Source organism: Crocodylus porosus, unplaced genomic scaffold, assembly GCF_001723895.1.
Source record: "Crocodylus porosus isolate Cpor-Errol unplaced genomic scaffold, CroPor_comp1, whole genome shotgun sequence".
NCBI lineage: Eukaryota > Metazoa > Chordata > Crocodylia > Crocodylidae > Crocodylus > Crocodylus porosus.
The window spans coordinates 6,080,754-6,092,787 of NW_017728928.1; the positions used below are offsets into that span (position 1 = coordinate 6,080,754).

Genomic DNA, 12,034 nt, shown 5'->3' on the forward strand with positions numbered 1-12,034 from the left:
GGAGAGGTTGTTACAGTGGTGTTTGTTGTTATTTCATTGTTCATTCTCTGTCTGACACTGTCAATATAGCAGTCAAGGTTTAAATTTCATCCACTGTTAGGTGTCCAATCAGGTTTTTTGGGCTTTTTTTTTTTTTTAAGTTGTCACAAGATGAAGTTATGTTGAAACTGGATTCATTTTGGTTGTGGAAATATTCCTTCAGACAGGGGTGTTGGAAAAATTGTTCTAGTTCTCCGCATTGTAGTATCTTATTTGGGTATTGTTCTGGACAGAAATTAAGGCCTTTGGAGAGGACAGATTTTTCAGCTTTGGTAAGTGTGTGAGTGGAGAAATTGATAATATTTGAGGGTTGACTGATTCCTTCTGTTTCATTAAGTATGAAGTTGGAATGTGGTAAGGTGCTGGTGTTGTTTCTCCGATGGTTGTTTCATGGCTGGGAAAGTTGTTCCTGTAGTAATTGGTTCCATTTCTTCTTTTTGTGTTGGATAGATGTTGTAACAAACCGTTGGTAGTCTTTCTGTATGCGTTGTATAATGTTTGGGAAGATATCTGGAGTTCTCAAGTTGTTGTAGCATGTGTTGACTTCCTTCTTGAGTTGATTTCTTTCGGAGTAGGTTATGTGAAGGAGATGATTTCTAAGTTTTTCTGAAGTTTCCCTGCACAGGATATTTTCAAACAGCAAAAGCAATCCACACTGCTGCAAACACAGGTGAGCCCGTTCCATGCTGCAGCATGCACAGGGTAAAGGTTTGCTAAGACCCACTGTTTTTTCTCCTTGACAAAATCCAATCCCCTTCTTCAGAAAGGCAACTCAACTTAATCTTACAGCCAATTACCCCTGGAGAAATCAACCCCCTGTGAACTGCCCAGTGTTAAGAGAGAGTAACTGGCCAAAACCCCCAAACAGCTAGCTGCCTTCCCTTTCAATTGGCTCCTGATACACAGGGCGTCTTGACCGCCTGATCAGCCCAGTTCTTTCTCTCAGCACTTCATTGTCTGTGCCCAATAAGGACACTCAGCAAGGCTTCTGAACTACCAACATGTTGCTACAGGCAACAGATGTACGCTCCCATATTTGGTAAACAATAGTGCAAAAGGCACTGTACTGCGAATCCACTGATCCTGCACCAAGCAGGTTTTTATTTTTTTTTAAACAAGTATATGTAGCACCTTCCCTTGCCCTCCCCCAACACACATTTTATAAGGGTCCCGTATCCCAGTTAGAGCCTTCTAGCACAGATGACCCAAGCAAGAGGTACTACATTGGGAGGGGGCACAGCCCAGGCATTCCCACCAGCTGCAGCTGGCACAGAAGCACAGACGTGACTCCATGCAGAAGCTACACTGAGCTGAGTCAAAACTAAAATGAGGACAGAGTGGACAGAAAAGAGCCTGTGTCCCAATCAGACAGGCTGCAAGTCTGTGCAGCTCTGGGTTAGTGTATTTACCAGTGAGCTCACTGAAGCAGGCACAGCCAGGGGGAGCAGGGGAGCGGCCGGTGAAGCACAGGCTGAGAAATGAAACTGAAAGCGGCTGGTTTCTTCGCTGTTACCATCTTCCCCCCACCTCCTTGTTGTCAACACCCAGCTACAGCCAGGAACTGCTGTTTCTGCTGGCCTCATGAAAAGCAGGGCTGGCAGCAGCATAGGGACCCATCTGTGAAAGAGTGCGAGACGAGCTCAGACTAGCTGGTGCTGTGGCTGGGAAGTGCAATGGGGTTTTTTCCTACTGGTGTGCATTAGGAGGCACAGCCCATCTAACCCTGCAGGGAGAACTGGATTCTGGTCCCTGAGATGAGGGTGGTGGCCCCTGCCACCATCCCCTCCTGTTGGGCTGCTAGGCCCTGCTGACCTGCAGCCCTTGTGTAGACAGAGCTGCCCCAGGGGCAGCGTGAGCTACCCAGACAGCAGCTGCCTCTGCTGGGTGCAGGTCAGGACTCCAGCAACAGGAAGGTGTCTCTAAGGAATTCACGTTCCACACCCTGTTTGTACAGCAGCCAGCCCTGCCCTGCCCTGCCCGGGGCAAGTCCCCCGGCTCAGCCCTGCTCTCTCACTCGGGTGTAGAAATGCTCATCAGCTGCATTTACTAGTAAGCTCCTTGGAGCAGGCACAGCCGAGGGAGCAGGGGAGTGTGCTGGTCAAGCAGGGGAAATCCAGAGAGCAGAGATAAAAACTAAAGGAAGCAATTCCTTTCCGCTTACGCGCCTGTTTCAGGGCCCCCCTGACAGTGGGTGGAGACTTGGCCATATTCCCAGGGCTTTTCTTTTGGTTCGTCTGCTTGTGAAAAGATCAGACAGGGAGAAAGAGGGTTGGCTCCCCCTCTGCTCCTGGAGAAGTCAGGATTTGTCAGGGAATTGTCTCCAGCTCGGATCAACTCCTTTACAGGCAGCCTGAGCTGCAGACAGAGCAGGAACACTTCCTCCATCCGGGCTGGAGCGTCGGTGAGGCAGGCGAAGACGACTCCATCACGGGTAAGCCCTCCCTGTGCAGCTGTCAATCGTCACCTGGAGTCTGCAAACCGTTAACATCACGCTTGGTTCCTGGCTGGCTGGGCGGGAGGGGAGCAGGAATGATTGCTGCTTTCCCCCTGGCAGCCTGTGCTGCACGTCTGGCTGTGAATGGGGATTTCTTTCTGGGTGGTTCAACACTAAAGCACAGCAAGAACCAGAGGCCTTCATGCCGCTCCATGCTTCCAAACCTGCCCCTGAACCGGGGTGTGGGAATCAGCCTGTCTGGAGGGCATGTTGACTCTTTCTGCATGAAGCACGTGGGAGGGCTGAGAGGATGATATTTCCTGGGTATGTTCTGTTTGCTTCTTTCCCAGCTCCAGAAGTTAAAACCTCTGTGGCTGGAGCAGTAGGGCCAGTTACAGGCCAGGGCCACGGTCCCGAACAGTCCCACTAGCTTGCCAGATACTTCCCTCTAACCCTGGCAGCTTCCCAAAGCTCGGTAGAGCATGTCCCCTACTCTGAGGTACTCCAGAGATAAGGCCTCCCCCACAGAGGCAGAAAAGCCAGACCCTACAAGTTCATAACTTCTACACGGTCCCTTAACTGGGGCAGTGAGGGATCTGCAGGCAGTTTTTGGGGGGAGGGGGACTAACCTCCTAGAAGGGAGGGATGGGGGGGGGAAGGGTTGTGACGAGAGCACAGCTACACTCCGGCCGTGTGTGCGCAAGAACAACTACTCAGACCTTGAAGAGGACAGCAGCTGCACAACATCACAGAGCGGGGTGGGGGAGACCGAAGGGATTTTAATGGTCTCCAAGATGCCTGCACTGAGCTCAGCTCCTGCATTTCCCAGCAAGGGAAGTCACTAACGTAGCAATCCTCAGACTGCTGCCCCCAGTGGAGCTGTTCTGGGAGGCTGCTAAAATTGCTTTCATTTCCTCCACAGCTGGGGCAGCCTTCCCTGCAGCCCACACTGCTGGCCATGGCTCGCTTGCTCTAGTGGGAGGCCCGGGCCGTCTCCTCCACAGGAGGGCTCTGTGGACCGCACGCACAGGAGCCAAGGTTACGCTGGAGGTGGGAACCTGGAGCAAACTGCATGGTGGCAGCTGTATGCAAGGGAGCAGATTGGGCATCTCGGTCTGTCCCTCGGTAAGTCTGGCATGACAGGGCAGGGGGGCAGCACTGTTAGGGGCTGTTGTGTGTTTGCAGCTTTTTAAAAATCGGGATAAGCTGCCCTGCCTTAGGTTAACTCAGTGCTTCTCAAACTAGGTGCATGGAGAACTTCTAGGGGCTAGGAAGCAATGAGAGGACAGAATGGGAAAAGTCAAATATAAGTGGAGGAGAAGGAAGAGAAAGAAAAAATGAACTCCTCCTCCAGAATCTCAGGGATGGGGGAAGTTACCATGTAGCTGCAGCGGCAAAGTTTGCAATAGTGCTGTGTGCTCTTGGGGACATGGACAATCACCATAGAAAGGAAGTACGTGACACAGAAAAGTCTGAGAATCACTGAGTTGAACCCTATTTGTCCCCAAGGCCTCACCGATACTAGAGGCCTACAAGATCAGCTAAGATATGGAACCGAAAATGTTTGTACAGCCCGAGAGTGATTTGCAAAAAGAATGTAAGGAAGTTAATGAGCAAACAGGCAGAAGACAAAAGCTCAGGAAACCAAGCCATCCACTCACAAGCACAGCCAACCCCACAGCAAAGCTTGCCGAGCCAGTGCCCATGCAGCATCTGTTCTGTGGGAGAACAGCCCTGACTCCCAAACAGCTCTCACTGCACTCACAATAGCTGCATAAAGTGAAAAACAATTTCACAGAAGCCAGAGAAAAGTCTCTTTGATTAAACTAACAGTCCTGGTTTCAATTTCTCTGAGTTGGTCACTGCACTTTCAAAGGTCAGAGCTTGCCATCTAGCCCTGCCTCTCCTGTTTCCTGATAGAAAACAGATGAAAAAAATAAACTTAAAGAAAGTCTATATGCAAGAACCCAGGATTCACAAACAGCACAAAAAAAGGACACACACTTCCTTTCTTGTGAACTTCTGTGCCTTAAGCTTTATACCTTTTTTTTTCACCTTTAGATCTGTCAGAAGAAGAATAAACTTACTTCTAAAAGAAAATGGGTACGTAACCTCTTTAAATATTTGCCCTAAACATATGTCTTAGTAAGACCATGCTTCTAGATACCCTTCCCTTATCCACTGTGTGGGGAGGCTAGTGGCTTGTCTCAACATTTTTATGTGAACATTACCAAAGTATTAACCTCATCCACCAAAGAGGAAACAGACACAAAGTGGTTACCCCAAAATACCAAGCAATTGGCCACAAAACAGGAGTGAAACTCAGTTACACTGGAACACAGGACAATCGACTGAGGCTTCTTTGTCATCTCCAGTCCAACCTTTCTATATGGTCTGTTCCCAATATTCTGCACAGGCCACTGCTTCTGTTGCCAGCATTGCCAAATTTTGTGGGGTGCACTGTGGTGCGATAGGGCACCTCAGATGATCCTTTGTGCATCACCTGCATGCATACAATATCATACTCCTGTGATACTATTGCCTGGATATTTGTTTTTGCCTGCGAGTATCCTCCAGTGTTATTTGAAAGGATTGACAGCACCAGCTCTAATAAGAGCCTGTGTTTATAACGCTGTCCACGTGTCTCTTGGGTGACATGGCTGTTGAAATTTGGTTGGTGTTTGGAGTGGTTGACAGATTTGGCCTTCTAGGAGCTAACCCTCTAGAAGTTGCCCAGGATGTACCATGGGGAGGTATCCATCATGCACGCACAGCCTCTTGCCCCTCTGCCTCTGCTGCATGGCTAGGCGGGGGCCGGAGCGCCTAATGTGCTCTGTGCCCTGGGAGGCAATGGAGCAGAGCTGCACCTGACAGTAAGCAGTGGGGGGGCGGCGCAGATTGCTGCTGCAACTTAGACCCTGCCCCAGCTGCCTGCCCCCACCCAACAGCCTTGTACTCAAATCCAGACGAGGAGCTTTCCTCCTGCCATGTTGGACTGGGGGAACCACCTTTCAAAAGGACTGCAATACTATTGGAACTCTATCACAGTCACTGAAGATAATGTGCATGTTTGCACAAGCTTGCTACTGACATGAAGTTTTATTTTCAGACCACAGAACACTGCCTTTGGCTGACTGGAGCGAGAGCCACGTTAGATGCTGGCTAGAGTCTATTGGAATTAAGAAAGAATATGTAAACAAGCTATACGAAGAAGAAGTGACTGGCCCAGTGCTCAAAGAATTAGATGAAGTTTTCCTCAAAAGCATAGGTATGAAAGGGGGTCAGATCCACATACTGACACGCAAAAGAAATGAACTTCTGGAGCACTTTCACAAAAATACAGGGTTGGACTTGGCTCCAGCAAATGATTCCAGCAAAAAGGCTTCAGAAGCACTGGTTTGTGAGAGCACAAACAATGCTGGGAAAAAGAAAGGGAAAAGCAGGAATTCTGCTCCACATACAACAGCCAACATACTAACCACAGAGGAAGTTGGTGACTTAGGAACGATCAGCGTGACAAAAGTAGAAGATGCATCAAATTCTCAAGTAACTTACCCAAGTGGAGCTTCAGAAATAGATGCATCTAGTCCAGCAGGATGTATTGGCAAAAAAGACACAGAAAAAATAGAGGCTACTCTTGACAGGGCAGGAGGTAGAAAAAGTCGCTCATTGCATGAAAATACAGCTGAAGCTATAACTCTGAGCAAGTTTAGACCATTTAGAAGTGAAGACATTAATTTTAAGTATGTGAAAAACAATGTTCTTGGTCCAGAAACAGGAATCACCGATTTGGTCACCCCTTGTCACGAATATAAGTCTCTAGCTATTGCTGCCGAGTTGGACAGGCAACGACTGCAAGTAAAGTTAGCCAATGAAATTATTCGATTTGCCTCAGCTTGCATGAATGTTCGAACAAATGGTACCATACACTTTGGGGTTATGGACCGGAATGAAGACAAGGGCTGGAAACATGGACAGATAGTTGGTGTGAAGGTCAGAGACAGAGATGCCTATGTGGATGCATTAGATTACATAGAAAGATGCTTTGACAAAGCGGAGCAAGAAGCTGCCAGACACTGCATTCACCCTCCTATTTTTGTTGAAGTGATTCAGAAAGACTCTCAGGAACAAACCTTTGTGGTGGAAGTTGACATTGAACCATCATCCAGCATAGCAAATGGGAGGGTTTTTCAAGTGTGCTTACCTAGATTTAACCAAGACAGCAATAAGGTGATTATAGAAAAACATCCAGTTTTCTATCAAAGAGTAGGAGCAAATTCAGAGCCTGTGAAGACTGAAGAACTACTGCCTTTTATTAAGGGTTTGCAAGAAAGGGATGCGAGAAGAGAAAAGGCCGAGTCGTCCAGCAGAGAGGACCATGATGGAATTTCTCAAGACTTAGGGAGGAAATTGTCAATCCTACTGACTGATGGCAAGAACTATATAAATGATTCTTTATGGTACATCCTTGTCACTAACAGGTGTAAGAAGGAAGATCTGAAACATGTCAATTTTTTAACGCGCATGAATATTTTCTGCGTTTTTGACTTTGATGAGGATTCCAACGTGTCAGGCTTGTACGCCCAGTTCAAAGAGTATCACGCAACAAGCTCACATTTCTTGCATGATTACTCCAATGAAAACAAGATGACCACCACTCAGTTTCAAAAACATCTGTGCCTGTTTGATCACACCAGCTGGATATTTTGCAATGGACGCAATGACTACCACGGGAGTGAAAAACCCTGTGATGAAAACACTTGGATTAGGACTAAAAAGAAATACCTTAAGAAAGCAATTTCTTTTATCTGTGATGAAATCCTTCCCAAAGGCTCTTTTGTGGTGCTGTTCCTATTGTTATCACCTGTGGAAAAACCCATTGTAGACACCTTCCAGGAGTTCTATACAGAAATGAATGGCATGGAATATATCATGTGCATTGCAGAGTCCAGAGAAGATTATGAGAAGTGGGCTAATCTAGCTCAGGCATCTTGTAAGATTGAGACGCTGGAACAGAAGAGCATTGTAGGCATGAAGCTAAGTCATGTAGATGCCACTATTCAAACTATGATGTCTTCTACGACATGTGCCAGACATTTACCAGTTTCTACCAGAGGGTTGTGTGCGCTTCCAACACTTGAAGAAGAGAAAATGTTCTCCCTGGAAATACTGTGTGTAAATCAATGTGACGATATCAAACTGGATCTTCTGACCGCAAGCGAAATACAAGAGATAGAACAAACATTTTATCAAGGGAGAAGAATCAGCTGGAAAAATTTCTGGCTTGCTGAAAAAGGAAAGTGTGGGGAAGTCATTGAGCGTGAGGCCTGCAAGGATGTCAGCAAAATCTTGGATGAGATGCTGCACGAAACTCGAATCAGATACTCTGTGACTAAAGTGAAAATATTTCATCATCCTGGAAGTGGCGGTAGTACCATTGCAAGACAAGTACTATGGAAGAGAAGGAAGGATTTAAGGTGTGCTATAGTCAAATCCTCATACCCAGTAGCAACTGTCTGTCAGCATGCAGTTAATTTTAGAAAATATGAGGAAAAAGATACCATTCATTGTCCTCCAGTCCTCCTCCTAATTGAGGACTATGATGAAGACTTTGTGGATGAATTAAAGAATGATTTACTAGATGCTATGGCAGTTAGCAAAGTTCATTCTTCCAGGACTTGTTTCATCCTCATGTGCTGTAAGCGATCTAATGACCCTGAAAAACGTTGCAAAGATTCTCCCCTGGATACAGTTGCTGTCACTCACAAACTGACAGACCACGAGAAGAGTTTGTTCAAAACCAAACTTGAAAGATTTACAAAGCAGAAAGATTTCAAGCCAGAATTTATCCTTACCTTTGTCCTGATGTGTGAGGAGTTTAAAGAAACTTATGTGAGGGAGTTTGTACAGCACTTGTTGCAAGGTATAGACCTTTCTTCCCGTGATACTAGTTTGATGAGGTATGTTGCTTTGCTCAATTTCTATGTGCATAATTCATACGTTTCACTGTCACACTGTGAGGCTTTCCTGGGCCGTGGGGCATATACAGAAAAGAGGGCACGAGAGCATGATTTCATAAGTCACTTAAGTGAACAAGCAAGAGTTATTTTCATTGAACTACGAGAAGATACCACTTATCTTTCATCTGTTCAAATAATACATTACCTGGTTGCAAAAGAAATTTTACAGCAGCTTTCAGGAGATCTGCCTCAAAGTCAAATTGCAATGAGTCTCCTTCAGGAAAAAGTGCTTTTTCAGCATAGGTTTGGCCGAGAAGAGTTCATAAAGTTCATCAGAGACCTGTTTATACGACGTGATAAGAAGAGCAGGGGAGACAACACTGACAGCCTCTTCTCTCCATTCATTGAGCATGTATGCAGCTTTGAGGACTGTGAAAAAGCTATAGCTGTTTTAAAAGCTGCCTATGAATGTCTGGGAAAAGATGCTTTCTTTGCCCAGCAGCTTGCTAGGCTGCATTACATTCATGACAAGTTTGAAGATGCTGAGTACTGGGCAGGTGTTGCCAAATCTCATTTGCCAAATGATTCTTTTATTTTGGACACCGAAGGACAAGTGTACAGAAGATGGTTTAGTTTTACTGTGGACAAAATGACAGAGGAGGCCACTCCTGAAGAGGCTATTCAGAAAATAGAAATTGCCCTTAAAGCGATGAAATGCTTCCGGGCTGCACAACAGGCTGCAAAGTTAGAAATAGACACCATGAACAACGCTGGTTACTTTGGAGAAGTTGAAGTAGGATGTCGTCTGCTAAAATTTCTGTCTATGCTTGAAGTGTTCCCTAGAAACACAGAAAGGGAACATTCAGAACTTGTGCGTTATCTGATATCCGACTACATTCCTGAGAGCATTAAAAAATCCTGGGGAAAGCTTCACAGCCGTTTGAAGGGCTTACGCCAAAATATTTATAATGCCCTGGAATGGATTTCAGAAGATCTAAGTTACTTTCAAACAGATAAAAACCAGGAAAAAGATGATGAGGCAGAGGTAGGACAGGAGAGGGAAGAACAAGTTTACAATCCTAGAAAGTGGTTGAAAAGACAATCAGAGGCTTACGCAAAGTTCTTTATCTCAAAGTCCCTTGTTGAGGAAAATAACGCAGGACCTGAAACCCAGCTTCTCAGACGCATGAACATTTACAGGAATGGCGGCGGCAACGTCACTACCATTCTTTCGCTGCTGTCAGATACGAAGGAAAAGAGATCAGTTCAAAAACTGGAAACAATAATAAGCTTTTATGCAGAAGACCCACTGAGAGAGAGGCTGGAGGATATTGATCTCATCAATTACATTTTGTCTCACATAACTTTAGCCTGTGTATCCCCTGGATCCTCCAAACTACTCCCATTTCAAAAGCTGCGGGAACTCAGCAAGAGGTTCTTTAAACAGAGAAGAACAACATTTCCAGCAAGTGCTTATTTTTTGCTCACATTGCTATACTGGCCAGATGAGGCATTAGACATAGAACCTAATCCAGATAAATATGACATTCTAATATCAGCTCTTCAAACCATGAAACACTTGAATGACATCAAAATGAAAAATGTTGCTCCAAGAAAGAAAAGGATCTACACACACTTTTTTCTAGGAAAGGGCTATGGCCTAGGAAAGATTGTGCACAAGACTAGGATTGATAAATTAATCAGTGGTTCCCTGGACGAACGGCGAATGAAGTGGCTACATGGGGACGTATGGAATATTGGCAAAATACGTGAGGTCTTAAAAAGAGTTTCTGGCTGGACAGAAGACAGGAAGGTGTTTATAAGGGGGCACGGCAGGCCGATTCATATTTTGCCTTTACATTATGATTCAGTGCCTCCAGGAAGTGAAAATGTGACGCTTTATTTAGGATTTTCATTTAATGGGCTGGTTGCATACAACATTGAGGTTGAAAAGGACAAAACTCACATGAGAAAATAAGGTACAATAATTTGAGAATATCCTCTCTTCTAAGAAAAGAACTGCAAGATTTTTAATGACCTGATACATTCTGAAAGTGACAAATCAGATTATAAAAGGGCAATGGCTCTCTTTTCTTATAGTCATTACAACCAGAATTTTGATATAATTTTAGTATTAACACACACACACACACACACACACACACACACACAGAGCTATTGTTTTGTTACTAGTATTAACACACACACACACACACACACACACACACACACAGAGCTATTGTTTTGTTACTAGTAAATGGAAGTGTCATATTTTATTTATCATCTTCAATCTGTGGCCATCATATTCAGTATTATTGCTGATCACATTCTGGTCAATAAAGAAAAATAATTGTTCCAGGAAGAAAATTATTTAGTTACATTATACTATAGGTTCATAGAAGTAGGGTCAGAAGGGACCTTGCAGATCTTCAAGTCTGACCCCCGGCCTGGGCAGGAGAAAAACTGGACTCAAATGAGTCCAGCCAGGTAGGCATCAGGCCTCTTCTTAAAGATCCCCAGGGTAGGAGCCAGCACTTCCCTTGGAAGTTGGTTCCAGCTCCTAGCCGCCCTGTGAAGTAGTTCTTGCGGATGTCTAATCTAAACCTCTCCAATAACTTGTGTCCATTATTCCTTGTTATGCCAGGGGGCACGAGGGGAAACAGTGTCTCTCCCAAACCCTTCTGGTCCCCCCTAGTGAGTTTATAGACAGTCACCAGGTCCCCTATACTATAAGAAAACTCTGAAAAACTGTTATTTTTACATTTGTAAGATTGTATAGTAAGAAATCCAACTGTAAACTCCAGGAAAAAAGGAAGAAATAATTTGTGGGGAGATGTATAACGAACTTGGTCCAAGAGCTAGAAAGTTTGGAAATGCCCTTTAAAAAATATCCAAATGCCAAAATTCAGGATTGAAGAATTATGCTACACTTACATGTTTTTAAAGTTTGATTAATCAGTTAATACCATTACAAAGAAGTGGGTAACTCATTACAAAGTTGATTTAAGAAAAAATGGCCCAAGCAAAAGAAATGCAAAAGGAATCCACAGAGGTTTGGAGATATGAGGCAATTCCACCTCTGGAGTAAGCAGCTATCAAATTTGTTAACTTTTCCCCTACATTAAATTTCCTGCTTTCTTGGGTAAATTTAAAAGTGATAAGAAAGAAAAAAAAAAAAGCTCACCACTATGCCTTTGGTATTTTCCAAGGGATAGGAAACAAAAATTTAATTTGATCTATATGATGCACATGCACATAAAATGCACATGCACATAAAATATGCATCTTCACTCAGTACAATCACATCCATGAACAATAATGCTTACGTTGAATAATCCAGCTCAACTGAATTTCACACCCTTTGTTAATTTTAGAGGTGATCGCTAGGAAGTGTGGTGGGGAAGGGAAGCAAAAGTTTACAAACATTTCACTGCACTTGGCAAAAAAAAGTGTTCCTTTTTATTTTATTTTTTTAATATATGGACTGTTTTTTTACAGATATATTTAAAGGAAGTTTCATAGTTACCAGGGTCGGAAGGGACCTGAGCAGATCATCTAGTCCGACCCCCTGCCATGGCAGGAAAGAGTACTGGGGTCAAAT

General features: G+C 44.5%; 1 protein-coding gene across 1 annotated transcript; it reads left to right on the top strand.

Moving 5' to 3' along the window:
- The first annotated feature begins 2,144 nt into the window (after positions 1–2,144).
- On the top strand, positions 2,145–10,609 carry LOC109314980 (sterile alpha motif domain-containing protein 9-like). The gene is made up of 4 exons (XM_019542403.1): positions 2,145–2,470; positions 3,396–3,598; positions 4,535–4,576; positions 5,583–10,609. Exons 3-4 carry the CDS (start codon positions 4,573–4,575, stop codon positions 10,409–10,411), a joined length of 4,833 nt encoding a protein of 1,610 aa, XP_019397948.1. The 5' UTR covers positions 2,145–2,470; positions 3,396–3,598; positions 4,535–4,572; the 3' UTR covers positions 10,412–10,609.
- Positions 10,610–12,034: the final 1,425 nt, after the last annotated feature.